The sequence below is a fragment of the Serinus canaria genome, chromosome 2, assembly GCF_022539315.1.
Source record: "Serinus canaria isolate serCan28SL12 chromosome 2, serCan2020, whole genome shotgun sequence".
In the NCBI taxonomy this organism is placed as follows: domain Eukaryota; kingdom Metazoa; phylum Chordata; class Aves; order Passeriformes; family Fringillidae; genus Serinus; species Serinus canaria.
This window is the reverse complement of record NC_066315.1, coordinates 40553210-40578183: the sequence shown is the minus strand read 5'-3', so window position 1 is coordinate 40578183 and position 24974 is coordinate 40553210. Positions and strand designations below refer to the sequence as shown.

The following is a 24974-nucleotide window of genomic DNA, read 5'->3' as shown; positions in this document are numbered from 1 at the left end:
TGTGGTGCCCAGAGGTAGGGGAGGAAGGATAATGAAGAGTAGGGGGATTAAATTAGGAAAAGCAAAATTTAGGCTGAGTATAAAGAAAAAAAACTTACTAATAATGAGTTTTATTATTTCGGGAATTAGTCTCTCAGGTGAAATGATGGAAACACCTGTCTAAGATTTAGGACTTTTAAATTTAGGTTGCACAAAGGTGTTAATGCCTAAACCACACAGTGTGCACGAAGACAGACACATTTTGGGGAGCAGAACAGCGCTGGTAGGGACAGAAGGAGAGGATGCGACCACATCCTGTTTCAGCTCCGTGACTACAGTGCAATTACCAACATCCTTTCCAAGAACTGCCCAAAACACAGCCCACACACACGTGCCACAAGCTCTGCTTGGAAGCACTGCCCACGTGGAAAAGAGATGGGCATGTGCACAAGTAGGTGGTTGGCAGGAGTTTCTGGCCAAATGTAGTTCCAGACACAGCGGGGTAAGGACACATCAGCACACCTGGTCTTTGCTCCCAATTCCAGTATTAGCCCTCTTTTCCATCCTTACAGGCCTTCCTGCAAGGTAACAGCAGGAAGTAACAGCAAAAGAAATCCATAACCAAAACTGCAGCACTTTGCTTCTCTACATCAGGTAATTTTGTTTGGCCATTAGTGAGCCCATGGCACCGCATTCAGAGGCCAGGCTTGGTGCTGCAGTCACAGCACTCTGCCTTTGAGCACTCTCTGGAGTCAATAGTGCAGTTCAGAGGAACAGCTGCTATTGCTCCTGCCTCTTCATTTAGTTCATGAAGGCCAAGCAAGCCAGCTAACACCATCACAAAACAAAATAAAACATCCCTTTCAGAAAGGGCTGCAAGACAAAAATGCCATACACTGCAGCTGGCAATCTGATGTCTTGTTTATAGCAGTTTTCCTGCTATCTTAAGTGGGAAGCATCACTGAAAACTGTTCTAAGTTGTTTTTTCTTTTTTTCCCTGGTGTTTTCTTTGCCTACTTCACATAAAAGTAAAAAACAGCAAAACCCTTGCAGGCAATTCTGAGAGCACTGCCGGGACCACAACTGGATAAACAGTTTGTGCCTAATAACAGGCAGGCTGTTCACCCAAGTGAAAAAGGGTTAAACACTGTAGCTTTATCAGGAAATTTGAGGCTTTACACTGGAAGCAATTTGTTCAATGGCTATTTTGACCATAGAACTTCCTAATCTCAGTTCCCATAAAGTTTGGCTTGGAGCCAGCCAGAATGGTTCGTTTCAGCTGCACAGATATCTTCCACAGAGGAAATAAAAGGATTTCAAACCCCGGAGTCATTTCCTTTGGTTCTCGGCTCATTCAGAAAAAATGTCCTTTCGGTCAGTGATATCTCCAACTTAATTCCTGCAGCATGACTTGAAAAAAAAAAAGAAGAAAAGTCTTTGTGGGAAACTTTTTCTGAAGGTTTGGAAGTGTGCCCTATAAGCTCTTTGCCAGTTGGTGTAAAATGCCTTCTTTGCTCCCAGAAGTTTGCAAAAAATAAAATGTCCTCTTCATTTTTACATTAACTCTGAGCTTTCCAGAAGTTTTTACTCATCTAGCAGTCCCCGTCTAATAATTAAAGGAGGTATTCACACTCATACACCCAAATATATGAGTTTACAGAACTGTGCATCAAAATCATCCACTAAATGTATTTTAATCAGAGGGATTGATGCACATGCAGCTTCAAAGGTAGTAGTGCAAGCACAACAAGCAAGCACTTATCAAGTAGGGCAATGCATTTCCCAAAAGTATCATAGATTTTGAGGCATTGTAAGCCTCGGTATCTTGCTTTTGAGAGTAGCTGACAAACATTTGAAGATTCAGCCCTGAATCTGAAAAGTAATCCAAATGGTCCAAACAGCATATATTTAAAACAAGCATGCAGGACAGCCAACATAAATACCAGGAGTATAATGTCCTCTCCAAGTGAGTGGGATACATACTCCTCAAGGCTGCCACCATCTTAAGCAGGTAGTCAGGGTTTCACTGAAATAATGGAGATAAAATTTTTGTCACGCAATCTAGCTGTAACGAACAAAATCATTCCAAGCACGTCAGACCCGTGAACACTACCTTTACATCATCATGAAAGGGAAAGGAAGCTTTTTAGACATATCCTCAGGCCTGTGATATTTCTAAGAGCCCTATAAAACAAAATACTGAGGTGCAGGGCTCAGTATAAATGGCAGCATTTGTGGGTTCTGTAATAGTGAGCTTACGCATCCTTTGTCCTAAAATGAACTTTGAAGCACCAGGATGCCTAGGAGCTGACACGTGCTTCATCAAGAAGATTGATTTTAGTGAAACTCAAAGCCTTCTTCAGTACTGTGCTTCAGCATGCATCTAATATTAAGCATACACATTCCTGAGGTGGCCCCATCTAATGTTCAGGAAATTCAGAAAGCAGAGTAAATGACACATGCAAAATGGAAACATTAATGAGTTGAACCCTACTGTCAACTCCAAATGTCAGTTCCGATCTTGATAATTAAACTACTCTTTGGAGGAAAGTTTATCACCCGATTAAAATTACAGTTTTAGTTAGGATTTATGAATTAAGCCTCGTATAACTTATACTTAAAGGCTCAGAATTGTTTCTTCCTGCACTATAATGACTGAAGGTGTTATTTGAGATACACTGAGACATCAACTCCTCATAAAGCAGTTCAACACACATGTACTCATATTTACATGTATCTCCATATATATCACAAGCTCCTTGATGGCACTGCTCTGCAAAGGGAACTGAGGCCTTAGAACTGAAGGCCTTCTTTAGTCTTGGATGTTTTCTTACAGTGTCTTGAACAGTACAGAATAGACCTTCAATCCTTCAATCTGTGGATCTCTACCAAAGAGGAGATAGTCTACAAGATTAGATCTTATTTCTGTTTTCTGAAGGAATGGGGGGGAGGGGGGGGGCTGTGTCTATTCAATTTATAAAATAAACTTAAAAAGTAAAATAAACAATGAAGCATAATTTTCTGTATGACAATCCAAACATTTCTCTATTGCAAAGTTCCCTCTATTTGAATCATTATTTACCAGGATAAAATAACAGTGCCAAGATACTGATGAAGTATATAGAAAGAAAGGCATAGGGGAGATTACAGAACAGATAATTTTTCTGAGAATAAAGTAGACCTGGACTGTAATTGTAATGGTACCTTTTTCCTTTTTTCCATTCTTTTCTAAAGCTGTATATAAATTCAAACCAAATGTTGACTGGAAATTTTTTCCCCTTTTACATTCCACTCTTCTTCTCCCTTTCAGGAATGCCAAGCACAGGAGCTGAGTGTCAGTACTGTCCAAATTAAAACAAAATTTCTGGTTTCACTTAGTCCTATGGATAACGTACTTCTACTCTTCCCTAAAACACAGTGGGAATGTGGGACTATAAAATTGTAATCTGAAAATCCAATTTTCTTACAAGCTTTAATGATATGAAATGATTCGGTGACAGCCAGAACTTCCATTTAAAATAACATAAGAACATTTCATAGCCAGTCCTCTGCCTTATCCTCACTTCCAAAACACTGAAAGCTCACCTTGCTGGGCTTTTGAAGGTTAATTTGACAAAGCACATTTTGGAGTTGTTTTGTTTTTTTTTTCTTTAATGTGCAAACCTGCAGACATTTCCTAGGCCTCACACTGGCAAACACACAGGTAATTTGCAAGGAGATGAACTGTAACCGAGCCACACTTCCCTCCTCCAGCTCCTGCTCCCAAGCATTTCAGCCAACCATCACAGCTTCCCCCACACACTCCCATGCACCCCAACATAGCCAGTCAGGCTGGCTCAGGATGAGTGAGACACTTGCCCTCTATTTTAACTCAAGAGACACACTTTTTCTTCAAAGAGCTGCCCTAGCAGCTGTTTTCCAGGTAAAGATTTGCTCAGAAGGGCTGTAGATAGTGTGGTGTTACAGTCCCAAGAGCCCTGAGCCAGCACCCAGCCACAATGGCCCCAAGGAGAGCAGTCCTACAGGGAATGTGTCTCCCAGCTCCCTCCCCACTGCTCCTTACAGGGGTGCAGCTACTGAGACTAGTAAAGCAGTTGTATGAAAATATACCTTACAACATTTGCCTGACTCCAGACTCAGAACACTGGGGGAACTCTTTGAAATAAGTGCATGCACTGGGGCAAGAATCCCGACCCCACTCTCAAGCAGGCTCATACCACAACTCCTGCTGTCAGAAAAACTGAATTTGCTCCACCCTCTGTACCAAAACTTGGCTGCTCTGGTGGTCAGAAATTCTCACCCATTTTTAAACATGGCCTGTTTACTCTCACTCATTCTTGCTGCCAGCATTGTGCACACATTTTTTTCCCTTGCCTAATACTGATTTCTTCATAGACATTCCCATTTTGTTCTGGTTTTGTGAATGTTCCTTTAAATGCTGCATCTTCCATTCCTCACCAATCCTTCTCTACACTCTTTCGAGTAAGAGCCTCAGCATTTCCAAGAACAAACTGAGACCATGGGAGCATGAGTTTGATCGCAAGGAAGAACAGGAACAAACTCTGGCTTTTGTCTTTAGGGCAGCAAAAGGAGGGAAGGTCAATTAGATTACCTGGATAGAAAGAAGTGGTAGGAACAACCCTATCAAATAGTTTGGGGGAAAAAAATTAAAGCAGGAATTAACCAATTTAATATGCCAATCATCATTTCCATGTTTTGCCTGTGGGAGAGCTGCACACAAGGGCAGCAGGTCCAGGTCTATTAGGGCTTCTGCCAGTTCAAGGCAAGACACAGGTGGTAAAGCAGGATTTAATCCAGTGCTGCTGCATCTTTCCCACTGAGAGCTGCTGACATTTGTATCTTCTTGCATTGAAAGTGTCCCTCTAGAACTTGGAGCTAACCAGAAGGAAGGAGCAAGTTGGAGTGATGACAATCTCTCTCTCCAAGCAAGCAGATGAGAGAATTGAGAAAAATCAGAAAATTGAGAAAATCAGAAGGTGATCCCTAGATCTATCCCTCTTGCAAACAAAACACCAGGCTCGAGAGCTAAGTAAACATACTGTAAGGCAGAGCAACCATGGAGTCACACAAATGCAGTGCTGACAACACAACTGAAACATCAGTGCCTCCCAAAGTGGCTTAAGCCTTAACAAATAAGATGGGTAAACTTAACTATGTACTACAGTCAGAAAACAGCCACAGGAAAACTGAAAGTAAGGCAATGAGTGGATCATCTTAACACCAAGATCTAACATGAATGGCAAAGACAGAGCAGGGGTGCTGGAGGGGTAGAAATCATCAGACAAAGCATGGCAGAGAGCAATACATAACCTGCAAGAGCTGAAATGCAGAACTATGGAGAAAAGCAGTAAATGGAGTGCTCATAGAGGACTTTTATCATCCCAACACAGACTGGGCAAAATGAGATGTAATGCAAAGATCGCATTTGTGGTGCTGTTTTAGAGAGCAGCTGCTTAGGAAACCCAGAACAGATGCAACTCTTAATTTTAAATGACCACAGAGAAGGTTATAGGACAAATTGACAAAAGTGAACACTACCAAATTGCAACAACAGATGGTATTCACCCTCCCAGTTTGAAAAGAGCTCCAGGAGACAATAACTGACTGCACACACTAAGAAGTGGTGTGCAGCGGTTTTTTTTTCCCTAAAACTGATTTTGTGCCTGAGGACTGGGAGGTGGCACTCATGGGACCAACATTCTGAAAACACCCCAGGTAAGATCCAGGTACATAAAGATCTGTAAACTTGATGTCATATCACCAGAAATTACAGCAACAGAGTAAAATCAATGGAAATAAAATGTGTTGAAAGAGTTAAGCTGACTTATGTAGCTTTGTCTCACAGACCTATTGGAGTACTTTGAAAAGGTCAACAAGCCTGTGGATAGAGCTGATCTGGCTAATATAGTCTGCTCAGATCTCCAAAAGACCTTTGACAAGACCCTCACAAAAGACTTCTTAGGAAACTAAGCAGCCATAGCTTAAGAAGGAAAGTTCTTGGGTAAACAATTGGTTAAGAGATAAAAACAGAGGGTAGAGGGCATGATCCTTCCTACAAGAGGGGAGCAGGATCAGTGGACTTCCACACGGATTTTGCCAGGATCCTTACTGCAGATTTCATTTCTAAATGACAGGAAGAGGCTAAGCACTGAGGTGACAAGATAATTTAGGAGACAAAACAGGAGATGCATCTGTGAAGAGCTGCAGAAGAACCCTATTAAATTAAGCAACTGGGTAATAAACCAGAAGAAGAAATTAAATGGAGGTAAATGTAGTGATGCACATGGGAGAAAATTCTGGCTTTACATTATGATGCCCTTTGAAATGTCCATAAAATTGTCAGCTTCCTATTTGCTCAGAAAGGCAAACTGAATTCCAGGAATTATTACAAAAGAAGCAGAAAGCAAGGCAAAGAACAGCCAGCAGAAATATCTACATATATTTCCCTGTCAGCTCCTCCTTTCCTATAATTTTTGAACTGACTGACCCCATTCAAGCAAATTTGACAGAGGTAGCAATCTCAAACACTTTTAAGCTCCAAAACCTCAATCTCATTACTAGACACTGGTGAAAACACAGCAGAAATTTGTTAATCCCACCAGCCTCAGAAGGATTTGTTGCACAGCATACACCACCCCCACCCCCCTCATTTAAGTGTAACAACTTTACCACTTTTGCAGTAAAAATTCAAGAAAATACAGCATGGCAGGCAGAGCTATGCAATTCTTCCTGATGTAAGAACTCAAATTCACCCAACTTAATAAATATGTATGTGTCTCCAAAACTTAAGGCATATTTAGTGTCTGTTCCATGACTTCCTTCTATAATAATTGTCTATAATAGCAATAAAACCTGATTCTTTTTAAAAAAGAAATTACTAAAACAATGTGCAACAAACGAACAAAAAATTAAACACTAAAATATTGAGCACAGACATTTGGGGGTTTTTTTCCCCTTAGTTTTGGGGCTCTTTCTAAAGATACCCTCCATCAATAATGTGGCATTTACCCTGCAATGTACTGTGAGCTGAAGTGACTGACAAGAGCAACCAAGATACCTTAGGCAAACCAGGTCACTCAGGCTTTTTCTTGCTGTTTTGTGATTAAAGGCTGACCACAAAAACCTTAACAGTTCTGCAGAATGACATGCTTGGTTGGTTAAATATGCAGGCAATTAACACAGAGATAACATGCATTTAAATGGAGGTCCCATTGACCCCCATCTCCTGACTGCAACCTTTGCTCTGAAAGCAGACAGCTTAGCAAAAATATTCAATTAATAAAAAGCCATGAAGGGCAACAACTCCATTTCAATTAATTTAAAAATAAATAGTGTTTACTGCTCCATATTTAATAAGTTAATAAAAAACAACAGCACAACTAATATCACAAGCAGCAAAGGAATGTGTTTGAAAGATCTTTATAAAGATCATATAAAAACACCCAACCCTTTTTCCTCCTTTGTTTAGAATAAAACAGAGCATTCTAAATGCAATGAAATAAAACAAGGCTGTTGTTTAACACGTTGAGCCCCTTCTTTCTTGCCTCTATCCCTGTTCTATCCCACACGTAATGCTACAGCTTGCTGCAGTGACTCCCATCCCTCTCTCCAAGCATTCCCTACTGTCTCCATGCTCTATTCTCACACCTATACCTCCCTCCCTTGTTGGCCAAAACTAGCACGAGCACCGGTTCCACCATAGAGGAGCAACTGGTGAATTACTGTAGTTACTTCAGGTGGACCAACACTAAATCCATCCCACATTTCTTGTAACGGGACAACTGAGTGTCTGTCTATTCTAAATAACAGGCCATTTTCTGAAAATATTTAACTTGGTTCTGTTTGAAAGTCCCAGCCCTCTTTTGCTTTAAACTGGACAATAAGTTGTAAACTTCTATGTGAAAAAAAAAAAAAATTGACAGCTTGGAGACTTGGAAATTGGAAACCAAACTACAAAAAATTTAACCATTTGTAATTTTTATTAAAACTTGTAGTTTGGGGGTCCAGAGAAACCATGTATCACACCACTGCCATCTAATGGAGGAAAACATCAGCCAATTATTGGTCCGGGGGAAGACCCAGTCACACAAAAAAATATTTCATCAAGTAGGAGAGTCATTTCTAGCACCTCCTTTTCTCATCTACAAATATAGCTCTTCTCAAAATATTCTGGGTTGAAAAAACTCACTAAATGTTATCCAAGTGTATGATTATTCTCAGGAGAGCTGAAAGACTGGTTTGGTTAGGGTTTTTTGGGTTTTGGGTGTTTTGGTTTTTGTTTGGTTTTTTTTTGGTGGAGAATTCATTAATTTAAAGAAATGCCATTTAACTCCATTCAAAATCCTAACCCTGCCTATGGTACATAAATTGATTGTGGACCCTGCTCTTTTTCAAAGACCTGGGCTGCAAAGTCCATAGGACAAGGCTGCCTTTTAATTATTTTTTTGTAGAATACAACTGTTTCCTGAACTGTTGATTAGCACCCAAAGCTTTAGTGATCACATACCTGTATATGGCTACCATAGCCTAAATAGATGGAGCAATATTATTATAGCCTGGCAGTTCCTTTCCCAGAAGTGACGTGGGTGGGTTTTTTGATCACAATTGGGGGAATTACATCTTTATTGCCAGCAGTTAGGATTTTTCTCCTGTGTTGCACATCTATTCCTGCTTAAGCAATCCTGCACCATCTCCAGACAGGCAGCCCTCAGACACCCGGAAAGACAGATTGAATAAAAAGGATGGCCCAGCCTCTTAATGTTTCACAGCTTCATACCCTCTACCAAGAAAGAGAACATCTACTTCATTCACTTGGGTAAGTGAACAGCACTCTTTGAAACAAAAGCAGGGGGTGTGCAGTAATAGGGGAAAAGTGAGCAGTGACCTCTCTGCTGGCAAACCACAGAAATGAAGTCGCGTTGTAATTCACAGATCTGATTCAGAATGGTTCCTGTTGAGTACCCACGCTCAATAAGAGCCTGTCAATTGGATTCATTAGCAAATTGTCACTATATCAAGGCAGCATATGTTTTGCATATGCTGTATACTCTGAGAGAGCTTAGCAGCGTAGGCTCTAGCAAAACTAAGGAGCTGAGCATTGTCCTCCTCCTGCCTCTGCTTCTACAGGTCAGCTGCTGTGCTGAAGGTCTTGAGACTTTTGAGAAAGTAACTTCTGAACAGAGAACCATCACTTTTGGAAGATTACTTGCCTCCAAGCAACCAAAGACCAAAAATATTTACTGGTGTATAGGATGATGTATCATGGCATCAGAAAAAAAGTTTCAGCAAAGTGATTCTTCAAGACATTTGAAAAAGCCAAGGCATTGTAAGGAAGCTTTCAACAAAGCTGATTATGAGCCACTGTTCAGATAAAAAAATTCTGTTAATTTCTGTGCTATGAAATAGATATTTCCAAGTCTGCTGAGACCACTAAGAGCCTACAAGCATTACCCAGTCCCAAAATGCACTTCAAGTGCATGCCAAGCTATTGGCAAAGTTTTATACAGACCAATGAATCAAAACATTAATCACTGTGTACAAATGGAAATTTTACTTATTTATTTCTCTGGAAGGAAACAAAGTTAAACCAATTATTTGTCAGCGATGTGGGCCTGCAGATTTTGGACGCAGTAAATTAGGAATAATCACAGATTAGATATGTCACAGAACACTTGAGCATCTTGTGTCTCCCTACGTAAAATATTTGCTAGGCTATGAGTTCATTTATGAAAAGATAATGACCCAGGAAATTTTTTCCTTAATTGCAAAGAAGCCAAGTGTCTAGGGAACTAATTAGGAAGGAGTTTTCTCTGTAGAGGACCTGGCTTTAAACTCACTAAACAACTTTTAGAGGTCTTGCTACAGACAGAGCACACTTTAGAGGCAGTCAACAATGTTTGCTGAGGTGCATTTTGCAGGCAATGGGTGGGTATGTCTCAGTCCTCACCACGGTGATGCACAGCCCAGTGCTCCAGCTATGATGACTTGTTGGGCACAACTCATTGAATCCTTTCCTATTTCACTTCAACAGATGTGAAAAGCATTCAAAAATATACAGACAGGAGAATCTCTACCTCTAAGCTAAAATGAGATTTTGCAAAACACTTGCACATTTGCCGAGACATAATAATGCCTGCTGGCCAACCTAACAGGTGCCAGGAAAATAACTTTGTTATGATACCTAAACATCCATGAACACATCCCCTGTAAATTAAAGGAGACAACTATGTACTTCTTTTTAGTATATATATATATATATGCAGCTTTCCCACCCCCCCACCCCCCAATATACTTCCTGGTAACTTCTTAAAGTGGTCAGATTTACAAATCTTCATAGCTCATGAGCCCAGAGATCAAATGAGCTTTTATTTGCTAAGCTAGGGTGTGAATTTACATTTTATTTGTGAGGGACCAACATCATGTTTTTTTTACTGGCAATTCCTTTCACTTCATTTTGATGTATGCCTGACATCATGGTCTTAAGATGCCTCCTTCAGTCTTTTTTTTTTTTTCTTTAAGACTTGACTCTTGGTCTCATGTGGTTCCATAGTAATATCCCTTTTTAATTTAAACAGAAAAAAATTATCTCAACCTTTACTTACAAAAACCACAGAAGTGAAAGCAAAATAACCCCTGAAGTTTAAAAATCTCCCAGAAAACAGACAAAAAACCTCCAAATACTCACAAATTTTAAACAACTAGCCTCATGTCATTTAACATATCTTATCAAAACACACAGCACTGAAAGTTTGCTTTTTTCCTTTCAGCTGGGGACTCAGTGACACTGTTGAAGGCTTTGTCCTTTTATCTCTGGAGATTTGGTTTCATTGGCTGGCTTGCTAACCAAAAGTGGTACAACTCAGCACAGTTTGTGCACCCTGCTTGGGAGACCCAGGAACAGAAGGACCAGATGAGCTGGGGCTGCTGCAGGTCAGTGGTGAGATGAACCAGCAGAGCCACAGACAGAACTCGCTGAACGCCCACCCCACACTCAGACACTCAGCACTGTCCGGCTTTCACCAAGTCCTCACTGTCAGAAAACCTGCTCATTAAAATATTCCATATTGCTACACTTCTCATAACTTGAGAACTATTATGCCACTGATTACATAATGCTTTGGAGTGGATCAAAAAGAAAAAAAAGTGAACAAACAAAATTAATGTACAAAAAACCAGCACATCTATTGCTACTCTGGCATCGAAAACAGGACGGATTTATTAGCTACACAAGTCTAGGGTTTCAAAAATAAATAAGTCTGTTTTACAAATTATTTACTTTCTACAAGATCCATTTCCCCTTGAAGCACACTGTGCATGGCCTCCTAGTGTGAACAGTTTACAGTCTGTGATCAGGCACAGACCTACTTGTCTGGATTTTTTTCCTTTCAAAATGGCAATTCCGAGAATCATAAATTACACAGCACAGTTATTGTAATTCGAGCTTATTCCCAATAAATAAAATTTATTAACTAAATAGCTTTCTATGTAGCTTAGCTCTTTCCCACCAGCTTATTATTTTACATTGACTTGCTTCACATTCCTAGTCAGAACCAAATTGTTCCATCTTAAGAACATGAATTTTAAAATATAAACTAAAAATGCATAATTTCATATAATCACAAATAACCTTCACTCCTTATAGAATATGTCCAGAGAATACTTAGATAAAATACTTTCAAAGCTTCAAATTTTACAAACACACATACCAAGGTATATATACTATATGAATATGAGCTTTGTTTATCAGAACACCAGAGTAGAATCCTCCAGCTCATTAAGCCCCAATGCATTAGAGTATTTAGGGATGCCGAGGAGCTTAAGCATATGAGCAGCAACACTGACACAAGGCAGGACTGACTCCTTTTGGGAGATATAAAACATCACTTTGTCATGCCATTCCAATTATCTCCAGCACTTAGAGTAAGCCTCCAGTTATTCCATTTTTGTTACATAAATAAACTCTCAATTTATAAAATAGGTCATGGTAAATTCTACGTCCTGGTCTAAAAACAGCAAGGCAACTGGAGAAATAAAATTGCATGTGATATATGGTGGGTTAACACAGATGACCTCATGGCATTTTTTTTTTTACCACAAACCTACCCCAATCCTAATGAGCGCATATCTGCATCCACAGTTTTAATATTTTAAAAAGAAATAGATCATTGCTAACATTTCTCAAACAGAAAAACGTCATAATTAAATACTAAATTTATAAAGAGAGCCACTGTAGTTCCCCTCATCATTTCACTCCTAAGACACATTCACACAGGCACATTTCACTCCTAAGACAAACACTGTTATTAAACATATCAAGTCACCCATAGTTTGTAACAAGATACATAAAATGAAGAACATACTACAGAAGTGTTTGTCTCCTACAAATTAAAAATTTAATAGGTTTTATTTATTAAAAAAAAAATCCCACAGGTTGAATTTCAGACTTTCAGTCAATTCTCCTGTGCTCATCTTCTAAGGTACTAGCAAAATACTCAAAATCATGCAAGCCCCTGATTAAACCAGGAAGCAAATCTGCATGCATGCAATTACAGTGTCTGCAAGGGCAGACGCAGATGACAGTAATTCATACGCTAAGAAATGGGCTTGTGTATTTGGCAGATTAACTGTTCTGTATTCCATTGCTATGAGGTATGGAAACTGTACTGTGAAACAACCATTACTCATTCCCTCAGCTCTGAGCACATAGGTCTACCAAAGGCAAGCCAGGCTGCAGAGGCTGGGGGGAGAGGGCTGGAAAGAGAAGAGTCTACACATTTCAGATTAACACTTCTCTTGAATGGTTTCTTTTATTTCATTTCCCCTACTTTTTAAATTAGCAAATACAGTAGGCCCAGAAGAGGAAATGTGCAAGGGGAAGAAGGAGAGAGGGGAGGGAAAGGGAGAGAGAAAAAGAAAAAGCAGCCAAAACTCTCCAACTTGTTCATTAGGGGTTTTGTGTTTGAACATCTGAATGAATCATGTGTCTGGTTTTCATTATTCTCCATATGTATTTGTTCTTTGCTTTGTTCAGAGATTTCTGGCCCTGTTGTCATGACTGTGCTTATTCTGTTTTATATATTGTTCTGTTACAGGGTGATGGTTACTTCTCCTCTGCCTCACTTAGCAGTTAAGCCACCAACAAAGAGCAATTTGAAAATGAGAGGTTATGTCAAAAGGTGTCCCTAGCAAACTCCCTTGCAGCCTATATGATTACTGTAGATCTGACTGCTTAATTCAGACCAGGGAGAAATCCTGAGATAACACAGCTCCTTATCATGGCAGGAATGCAGTGGGTATCTTATTAAAAATCTGAGGAATAATGGAGAATGACCTTAACTCCATCACTGCATGTCTTCCTCATTTCTCCAAAATTTCTTGCTAAACAGTAACCTGTTTTAACAGATGTGCTGTTACACGGAGGTTTTGAAATAATTTCTTTGCTAAATTAAATCTTTCTACTTTCAGCTTTACTCTATACTTTGATCAACACACAAATGACACTGAAATAAATTCTGAAATCACTAATCATGTGATTATTTTTATCATTGAATTTAATCCACCCTACTTCATTGGATGCCTATCACAGGATGATGTGCTCATTTAACAAGATAATCTCTTACTTGGCAGAAAGTGAACAAGACCCAAAAGACTGGAAAGGAGCAAACAAATAGTGTGTTTTTCTCATTTTTGATGTTTGAGTACTGGGTTTTGTCTGGGGTTTTTTTGGGATTTGGGGGAAGGGGGGATTGTGTTGTGTGGGGGGGAAGTTAGTGGTTGTTGTCTGTTGATTTTTGCTGGGTTTTTCTAGGAAACAGATGCAGATTCCACTGTTTTAGAGACAGTTTAAACTTCAGCTTTCAGCAGATAGGAGAAAAAAGGTCTAGCTGAAAATGCTGTGAAGTAGGTGTCAAACTGATTAGCAGATCCAATTTAAAAAATAAGTGCTCAATGGCTCAGTATTGCACTACCTGGTGTACTGAGAGGGTTTCCTCAAAAGTCTTCCCCAGGTCTGTCATTATTCACTCTTTTCCACATTATCTTGTCCAGTGGATTAAAGAAAGCATTTATTAACTGTGAAGAGGATACTAAAGAGCTAAGTGCTGCAAGCACTCTGGAGGCTTAAGATTATACTCAAATCTTAGTAAATTAAGGATACCACAGGAAAAAAATAGGATAAAATTCAATACAGACAAATGAAAACTTCTAGCTCTAGGAGGGAATAATCAACAACCCAGAGCAGGGCACGCAATAAAGAACGCCTGGCTGGCAGCAGCACTGGAAGACAGTAACAAAATCAGGGGCTGCACAGAATCTCTCAGCATAAACCAGCACCATTTTTCTCATGCAACACCCTGTGCCTCAGAGACGCATCTATATTTTAAAAACATATAAAATTATTTATATGTATACATCAACAAAGATGAGAGTCATGATCACAGAGAAAACAAATGAAGCCCCTCTATACTATTTAAAATGATCACATTTAGGCCACCTAAAATCCTATGCCCAGCTCCAAGTTCTTCAGGTAAGGAATGAGCTGATTAGAGAGACCAGCAAAGTGCAATATACCAGCAAAGTGCAATATTTAAACCGAATTGCCTTAAAGGAAAAAGTAAAGGACTAGTGTTTAGTCTAAGGAAAAGATAAGGCAGATGCAGATCAGTGTTCAAATATGTATATGTTTGATGCAAAAAGGAAAGGAATAAACTGTTCTACATGTCCACTGGGGATAAGAAAAGAAGCGACAGATTTAAATTACATCACGAGAGATTTGGGTTAGACATTAGGAAATGCTTCATTATAGCGAGGAGAGGGAGTGTTATCAAAGACTGCCTGAGGAGCTCGAGGAATCTCCACCACTGGAGGCCTTTGAGCCAAGGTTACAGAAATACTCCTCAGCAGTGGGTTAGAGCTGATCCTGCCCCAAGGCAGGTCCTGACCTCTTCAGGTCCCTTCCACTTCTGATTCCTGGGAAGGTTTTTTGGCAGCCTTACTGAAGAGAAAGAAAATTGTACCCAGCATTTAAAGCAGTAAAACATCTATTATATTTATGCCATAAAGCATACTGTTAATAAATCCAATTATGCTTATGATCTTTTAATGGCACTGCTTATGTCATAAAGATACATCTTTGAAAATAGAAATAGATATCTCTGCCCTACAGTGTAATACAACAGCATGAAAGCAAACTAACAGAAAATACAAACTCATTGTTATATGGCTCCTATTAAAATAATCTTAAAGCTAACTATAACATAAAGAACACTAAACCCAGACATTTTTCTTCCTCAAAATTCTAACATTCATATTCTTTAGAATATTCACTTTAATCTTGACAATTTTCACTTCATGTTTTGTGTTTCACAAACAGATGCACTCCTTTCCTTGTTTACCACTGGCAACGGGAGCAAAGGAAGTTCTGCTCACAAGGGTATTCCTTTACAATGTAATCCTAAAAAAAAAAAACAACACCAAACCCCAGACACAAGGAGGTCTTGTTCCTGGTGTGATATTCAAAGAAATACTAAGTGATGTTATGAGAGTTCTGCCAGAAGAGGTCCCCAAGGAAATCAAATGCACATTCAGGCAAAGCAAATGCACAGCAGGGCAACTTATGACAATGGCCCATAACCAACTGGGTTGGTAGAGTCTTCTAAGTCTGCAACTGCAGTCTTCCAACTTGCTTTTCTCCTGAGTAGCTAATAAATGCTGCTTCTGGCAGGCAATAGATAAGGTCACACAGTTCTACAAATCTCAAAAACATCTTTGGCATGGGTGGCAGGATTTTTCTCCATCTCATAATTTTCCCAGAATGCTTCTCTGTTGATTCTCTTCATCCCGTATCTGGCCAAACCACAAGACAGTCCTAAAACTGCAATGCCTCTTCTTTTTTCTAATATAGAGAGCATATAGCAATGCTCTCCAATATGTGTTTCTTTTCAGAAGAACCCACTCCAGCAGATCTTATTACTCCAAAAGTGTTCTGTACACCATTAGTGAGTAGAGAGCTGCAGAATCATTTTAAGGCACAGTCTCTCCGCCATAGACTCAGTGACACTGCAGACTCATAAATGAGTAACAATTAGAGTACTGAAATACTACTACACACATTAGTCAATATTTTCCTCAGCAAATATAGCTACACACACAAAATGTGCAATATTTTATTTTAAAATATTTTCACACATTAGCAGAAAAATTAGGAACATAAAACTGGAAGAGGAATTATTTCTATATCTCAGTATTGCAACTTGTAGCTCTAATTGTCTCATAAAAAATATTTTGTTCTTCTATTAGCCTATGCCAAGACTTCACAAAAATATAAAAATTAGACCAGGTTTTCCTTTTCCAACTTTTCCCAAATGTTTCTAAGTTTTATATAGGAAATCAATTTGCATCACTGATGATATCATTCAAATCAGACAGCACTATGTGGTTAGAAGGCAATTTACTCTTCTGCTGAAGCAATTTGATACTTGTTCTGATTTGCGACTTTCATTTTGTTTGTTAATGAAAAAAATTAATGAGCAATGTTACTGGAAGCACAAGTCAAAGCTTTGGCATTATTAAATATGTTTGTAATATACTGTGCATTATGTTGATTGCACAGTTGGAGCCAGAGCTTTGGCAGTCAAGCCACCAGTCAATCATTCAAACCGATAATGAACTCACAGGGTGGACACTTTGCACGTACCTTTGCACTGATTTGTGTTTTTGTCAAGAATTGCCTTTGTGGATACAATTTTCCCATACCTATGGAGAAAACAAAAATCAGAGGTAGAAGTTACTATATTTTAGTAAAGTACGTAGTGATTTTTGCATGCATATATAACACATATCCTAGGAAGAGGTCTAGAGCTCTTGAAAAATGTTCATCTGATAACCTGGAGAGATCCCTTATGCCACTAGCTCAAACACCTTTGGAGTTCCCCAAGAACACTTGCCACAACCTGTCCATCTCTGGTCCATGCAGCATAAATGCCAATCATAGGAAGGATTTTAGGACACTAGTAAAGAGGCTTCTTTGAGTTAATTATTTTAAGTTTGTTTAGGTTAATGGACCACATTTCTTCAGGAAATTGTGGTCACTTTTTATACACGGCCATGCACAGCTATGCTCAGGTGTGCATCCATGTCTATGTACATACACTCTATCTAGTTTGGATAAACAGAACCTTAGGTTTGTGTGCATCTCCCAGCTCTTGACAAGATGAATGGTAATACTCATTTGAATTTCTATCAACTCCCATAGATAGCATGGCACTGCACTGCAATTTGATAGACTTAGTACAGTGAAGAGGGAATGTAGGCAGCTAAAACTTGTTATATAAAGCAACTAGACCAGAAAATAGGTATCTGTGTTTACCTCTCAGAGGTTAAGACTAAAAATGAAGACTTAATAGTATCACAAAATCTAGGTAAAACATCACAGAAGATGGCATTTATGGACAAGCATAAGAAATCAGAAGCATAAGTAAACTAATTTTATTTCTCAACTCACTGATACATCTTCATCATTGTTGAAGAAAACTTGCCTTAAAATGCCCTTTCCTACATTTTTTTAAAAGCCTTATTGTTACTCTGATATATTGGGCTTTCATTTGGAGGATTTTTCCATGAAACACAAGTTTCTATGTCCACAAAGGGCATATTACTAGGAAAGACTGAAGAAAATGATGTCTTCTAATGGCAAAGCAACACCCATGGAAAATAACCAACATCAATTATAAACCATTGAAACATAAGGCAGAAAAATACTTTTTGGTTAATCTTTATTAATAACAATATAAATTTGGTGTAAAAACCTTGCTGTTATTTCCTTCTCTACCTCAGGAGAAAATCCATGTCTACCACTATATAGAAAAGAAATCAAGAACTCTAAGGGCAGCTAGAACACTGTACCACATATTCAGTGACACACCCTTCTTTGTCCTATGGGTCTGTAAACATCCTGAGAAAACCAGGCAAAAGAAAAACCAAGACAACCATGGAGACAAAGAAGGAATGGTACAATAACTCAGAGTGTCAAAGAGACCTTTGGGTTTCAGTCTGCAATCAAGAAAACACTTTTTTACCTCATGAAGGGGAGTAGCACCTACAGCAAAGACTGGGAATGGCCTAAATAAACATACTCTTGGATACCAGCAAAATTTGAGAAATAGTTCTCCGCTGAAGTTTCCATACTGCAAGTGACACATAGACACTCAGCTTAAGATAACAGGCACTGCATCTGCATCACTCATGAAAGCAGAGCAAGGAGAGATGGAAAGTGAGACTTTTCCATTTCAGTGTTTTTCCTTTGCTTAAGAATTCATAAAAGCATTTGTTTCTATTTGACTTTCAGTTGAGGAGGAAAAGCATGCTTTGCTTTATTTTGTTTCAGTCTGAAACTAGTCAGGAGAAGAAGGAAAAACTGACTTAAGGGTATTAATTATTTGTCTAAACTAAGTCAAGAACCAATTGTCAATTCAGATATCTTTTAGGGACAAAAGTCAAACAAGCCTTCCTTCCCTTCACCTCTCTCCACCCCCTTTTTTGCCAACTCTGTAGACCAGAAGGATTTTGGGCTCTGAAGGCAGGCACAATCCATTGTTCACTGCACTATGAGGGGTACATGGGCAGTTAGTTGAGAATCTATTTTGCCATAGCTAGTTCCACTCCAACCACATACGTAACAGATTTAATGTTAACCATGAGATCACACGCTTTTCTAATCTCAAGTGTTTCTAGAATTGGGACCTTAATACTCACTCATGTACCACTTAATTTTATAATTCTTCATGGTAGTACCTGAAGTTGACTTTGGCCTCTAAGATATTAGATCACATGTCTTTAGAAGGCAAAGAAAAAATTTAGTTCAGTGATTTATGGCTGTTCAGAGGGTCAACCTACTCAGCAGGAAATTTGGCCCTTGCAGCGCATCTTCATTTATTTGATTTACTTGAGTTTAATATCAAGTACATGAAAAACATGTAAAACCACACCTATCTTGTACAGCAGTGCACCTTTGACAGATATATAGGAAAAGAATCCAACAAAAATCAGTGGCTAACCCACAACAACCTCAAATAAAACACAACTTCTACCTAAACTTCCGCCAATAAAAACCGACACCCAGCCCCCATTTCAGTCCGGCCACTCCTAATGAATTGATATGTTTATCCATCCAAGTCACGTGAGAGCTAGAAGTTTACATTTCTTGCCAGCAGAGACAGGCATTTGTGGTTCCACTGCTTTTATTACAGATTTCACAGAGTTATTTGCTGCATACTGCAGTACTGCTAGCACTTGGTTGCACTAGAGATTTTACTCACAGAATTCTGTTCCGGTCAGGAAATGCTTCTGCCCACATTCAAAGTCAGGTGCACACCTTCAGTTTTGCAAAAACAGACATTGGAATGGTAAAAGGCACCACAATAACAAACACTGTTATAGGCAATTAGCCATATGTCAGCGATTTAATCTACTGCTATAAACCCTGAGTGTTACCACAAGAAAGTAATTGGAATTAATTTGGCCACTGTTTTACTAAATATTTCAAGTAATTATTCTACAGTAATCAGAACATCAGTTCTGATGAAGAATGTTAGTTTGCATGCTGCATGAAATCAGGAAGGTATTTTGTTCCTACAAACGCAGTCATATTTCTTTCTCTCATGTGTGAAGTATGGTATTAAGCTAGAGCTCATCGCCAAAGTTGTTTGCCTTTCTGCTTGTTTTACCTTTAACCGTGATTTGATTGCCCAGAAGTAAAAAAAAAAAATAATTCAATGGGAATGTTCACAAAATAAGGACAAAATACATCACAAGAGTTCACCTCTTGCTCTTTCATATTTAAATGGAAATTATTACAAAGTTTAACAGCCTGCACACCTGTGTTCCACAAATTACTGATACAACTAATGTAAAGAAACAACAGATATGGTCTCCTTTTTGTGAGAAAGTGTGAGCACTATTTTAGTTTCTCTTGAGTACAGTTCATGGAAGTATTCTTTCAAAGATACAGAATCAAAAATTCTGGTCATAAAAGGATGGCTGAATTGAGTCCACCTCAATGCCTCAACCCTTTCAAAACAATGGCTGTATCATTAATGATAACCTACTGTATCACGCTATCCAAGGAAATAGACACAATGAATCTGAGCTGGCTACTTCAAGAATGTGTCTATTGAGCATCTGAATTGAAATTGCTGTTCAAAAGGTTTCCAGGCACTCTTCCTGAAGCGTTATCTAAATGTACAGTAAGCACTAACAAGATTGTTCAAGTGCTTTTAAAAATCATTGTAATTATTTATATGCAATTATGCTTTTATTTCTTTTTTATGTAATAATTTTCCTGGAAAACCAGGTGGTCAGATTTTGAAAGAGCTTCAAGAGCAACTGCACAGACTAGGACTTCACCACATTAATGAAGAACCCATGCAGTGAAATAGTGACTAGTTGTTTCTCATAATATATAAGGACTGCCCAGAACATTACAAAGTTTAAAATCTGCAGGTTCCAGAATAGAGAGCTACCCTGGGGAGATATTGCCACAGCCCACACTGATGCCCCGACAGAGACATCACTACAAAAAGCTATTGGACAGCTTCTAGGAGGGAAAATCTATCGTGAAATTAAAAGCAAAGACATTTGTGCTCTGGAAGTCACATACCACCAGAAACTGTTAGAGGATACCAGAGTAGCATCATCACATGTTGTCCCTGTTTTAACATCAGGCACCTCCCCAGCTGCTAAAACAAATTCCTATCTGGCCCAGCCCAGCCATGCTTACATTCCAAAAAAACATTCAGTTGGGGGTGGAAATACCTTCTTAGAAACATAACCAATTCTACTTTATCTTGTACATATCAGTGGAACTGTTGAAGTCATCTCACATACACTATTAAAATTACAGAGGTCCCTTAAAAGCTCTTCACTTACCAATAGCAGTAACTGACACCATGTCACACAAAAGGCAGAACTAAGGGAAGAGCTCTGCACAGAGAAACAATCTCCCTGTTCCGTCCTGGCTATAGAGCTATGTCAAAAAACACTCTGGAGAGCCCCATCCCATTGCTCCCCACGTTTCCAGACTACTCAGCAGACTCAGGAAAGATGCAAGCAATGCAAAACAAGCCCTTAATGTATGTACATCAAAGCAGATCACTTTAAGAGCTTTCAGGCAGGCGGTCGATCAGCACTTACACTGCAGACAAAGCTCAACGCGCCCATTTCCAGGAAGTTATTTGATAACTGCTGCTAAAATGGAGATAGTTCCTGAAGGAAACCATTCAGCTGTGAGTGATACCCCTTGTAAGATGCATGAACCTTAACCACAGCCAACCCCAAAGAGAGGAGAATTTGCTGTCTCAAAGCACACAAAGAATTGGAGCCATTTCTCTTCCTGCCTGTGAGAAGCTAGGGGGCAGGGAAGGTAAGTGGACAGCTAAGGTTAGGGGACAAGTGACATTCAGCTAAGGGCTAGCTCCAGGCAGAGGAGATGGGCACCACCCACCCCACTGCTGGCAGGCAACATGCCAAGAGAGGAAGCTGGCTGAGCGACAGCTGTGACCAGGAGTTGCTGCATCAAAAATGGACTTCCTAAGAGGCCAGGCTAGTGGGAGCCATGCAAACATTTCCAATTTTCCATGTCGTTATAGGAAACAAAATCTCTGGGACAGGCACAGCATATTCCATCTTTGAAGCCAACCTTGAGGCTGGCCATAGCTACTCCTGTAACACAAGACATCTGTAGGACCAGACAGGATAAATCTCTCACCATTCACCCAACTCTGTGCTGCACTTGTGCTGCCATCCTCCTCTACAAGGCACTGGGTTCACAGGCATGTACAAAATCAGCTTTTACCCAATTCCAACCACTGCTTGTAGGCTTCAAAAAAAAGTGAAGCTTGGAACTGAAGCTCAAGTTGCCAGCGTAGAGAACTCCTCCTTGCTTAGTAAAACCAATGGAGTTATCAAGTAATTTCAGAGTTCAGAGCTTAACAATTCCATCCCCAGCATTTGAGTTCACTCAAGGCCTCAAGCATTGCTCCGAGCACAATCCACCCAACTGAAAACTGTCTGCATTTCTGGGCATTTAGGTAATGGATGCTTTTATCTTGGGAACTTTTGTACTGGGATGAATTTGACCAGCAGTAATTGGATTTAGATAAGCAACTCTGAGGCTCTTTCATTCTTGTGAATTAATATCTAAATAGCATAACCAGGTTTATTTTGTTTAAAGCAGGCTCTATTAGGCAAATCATAAGTTTTGGGAGAAAATTAAGCCCACATTATGAAGACCTAAAGTATGGAAAGAACTGCTGTTGAATTTCTTGGAAAGACATTTTTCCTATAATACATTGTGACATGAACTTAAAACATCCAAACACATACAAAGGGAAAATTCACTCAAAAAAATTCTTTTTATATATTTACATGATAATTTCTGGGCATTTCATCTACTGCATGGCATTTTAAATTATTACATTTTTTTCCCCAAAATATAAGACATTCTTTCCCTCAACAAAGACTGAGTTGCTTTGTTGCCCTTCCTCTGTATATTATTTTTAATTTAAAAAAAAACTAAAAAACCTGAAAATTTAGGACAAAATTCTCATAGTCACACAAAACTATGACAACAAAGTACATGCCACTCAGAGCACCTCACACAGAGCAGTGCATGGTTTGGGGAAAAAACAGACGGAGCTACTTGCAGGGAACTGATGGTGTACTGGACTGACAAGACCATGCTTCTGTAAGATCTTAACATTTGGAGGCTCTGTCTTCTCTAATTACTTTGGTCTGGCTGTCATGTTTACAAAAATCATCCCTTCACTCAGTAAAATACAAGCTTTTCACACTCTCACAGTATCCCACTGGACAAAATGTCCAGCACAAAGCTGAATAAATACATCTTGCAATGGATGAGCAACTGGCTCATGGGTTGGACACAAAAGGTCACAGTGAATGAGGGGACGTATAGCTGGGCATGGTCACTCGTGGGGTTCCACAGGGCTCCATCCTCAGCCCAGTGCTCAAAATCTCCATAAATGGCTTGGGTGCAGGATTGGAAGAGATACTAAGTTTGCAGAGAGTGGGAGGAGCTGTTGTTTCTCTGAAGGGCAGAGAGACCTCAACAAATCACAGGACTGTGATACCAAGAGTATGAAGTCTAACAAGTGACGGGTTCTGTGTTTGGGACCGGGCAACCCTGGATTTACGGACAGACTGGGGAATGAGGAGCTGGAGAGCAGCACTGCACAAAGGGACCTGGGGGTCCTGGTTGATGGCAAGTTGAATCAGAGTCAGCAGCACCCTGGCAGTCAGGAGGGCCAGCCCTGTCCTGGGGGCATCAGGCACAGCATCACCAGCCAGGCAAGGGAGGGGATTGTCCCGCTCTGCTCTGAGCTGGGGCAGCCTCACCTCGAGTGCTGCATGCAGTTTTGGGTGCCACAATGTAAGAAAAGCATAAAGCTAACAGAGTATCCAAAGGAGAGCTGTGAAGATGGTGAGGGGTCTAGGAGGAAAGCCATATGAGGACCAGCTGAGGACTCTTGGTCTGTTCAGCCTGGAGGAGACTGATGGGAGACCTCTTGCAGTCTGCAACTTCCTTGTGAGGAAGAGGAGGGGCAGGCACTGATCTCTTCCCTGTGGTGACCAGTAAGGAGACCTGAGGGAGTGGCCTGAAGTTGTGTTGGGGTGATTAAAGGTTCTTCACTCAGCACGTGACTTGGATGATCCTAGTGGGCTCTCTTCCAATTCTGCACAGAATATTCTGTGAAGTTAGTAAACAATCTAGACTGTCCAACTTGTCCAAGAGTTTCAGGAATGTCACAGAAAGAAGGGAGAGGGGCCTCTTAAATCTTTTGTTTGTACATCTAAACCAGACCTGGACTTTCAGAAGGCATCCTGAGTCATTAGCACCAATTCTGAAAGGGCAGCTCAGCAATTTTGAAATTGAGACTTTCTATTTCTGATCCTAACAGCACAATTAGAAGTCTCATTTTAAACAGAAAGTAATGAATATCATAGCATGTGGGAAGAGTGAATTTTCAAGAGAATGCAAGCTGATGAATCTCTAAAAAAACATATACATATTCAATAGTATCTTCTGGTACAGATATTTACTACTAAGGGTGTAGTGATTTCACTCATACATAGGCTGATTAGTCACCATTGTCCCACATCTACTGAAAATATATTTTTTCAGAACTAGGAGAGAGAAAAAGCTACAAAATCCATAAAATATATAGAGACATTATATAATATGTCTATAAACATTATTATTGCTTTAGACAAATAAAATCCAAGATCTTACCATTCTATTGAAGAGTGGTTCCACATTAGGAAGAAAGAACCTAAAAAGCTATTTCAGATTATGAATCATGTCATTTACAGATTATATTCAGAAATCCACTTTTCAGAAGGTGCAGGCACCATTTATCTCAAATCACAGGGCTCTAATGCAGCCCTGGAAGGCTGGGTAAGGTCCTTTGGTGCTCTTTTATTGAAAATAGAGAAAACTTAGTAGTTTTAGTGAAGTTTGCTTCTTGTAAAATTCCAACAACCTCAGAAAGATAATCCTGTAAATGAACAGGCATGTAAAGAAACATCTATAACTAAAAAATTCCTCTGCTGTTAAAATTCTAGCTTTCCTTTCCAAAGGAAAATCTACTGCTATTAAAGCCCAGGAATGTGTCGCGCCTTCATCCTCACTAAATTGAAAACTTATCTCACATTAAAGTTAGAAATGTATTTACAAGACAACACATATTTACCACCAAATAGAAGGCCATACTTCATATTCAAACTAATCTGCATTTATATATCTATATGAGATCCTTCACCTCTGGAAAACAATTTCACATGAGAGTGTACAGGCTTGAAGGCTTATTGCAATTGTTTTAAGTATTTGGGAAATTAAACTAGGTAAAACAGAAGTTAGAGTAAATGAAATTTAAATGATACAACATTTGTTAAATAGTAAGACC

At 39.4% G+C, this 24974-nt stretch overlaps 1 protein-coding gene across 4 annotated transcripts in view; it reads right to left on the bottom strand.

Annotated features, from left to right (window-relative positions):
- RBMS3 (RNA binding motif single stranded interacting protein 3) overlaps positions 1-24974 on the bottom strand; it is a 702347-nt gene that overhangs the window by 301978 nt on the left and 375395 nt on the right. For all 4 annotated transcript variants that reach the window (XM_030232505.2, XM_030232511.2, XM_030232509.2 and 1 more), the window contains one exon: positions 16694-16752. In XM_030232505.2, coding sequence (XP_030088365.1) covers positions 16694-16752 — 59 coding nt within the window. The remainder of the gene's footprint in view (positions 1-16693; positions 16753-24974) is intronic.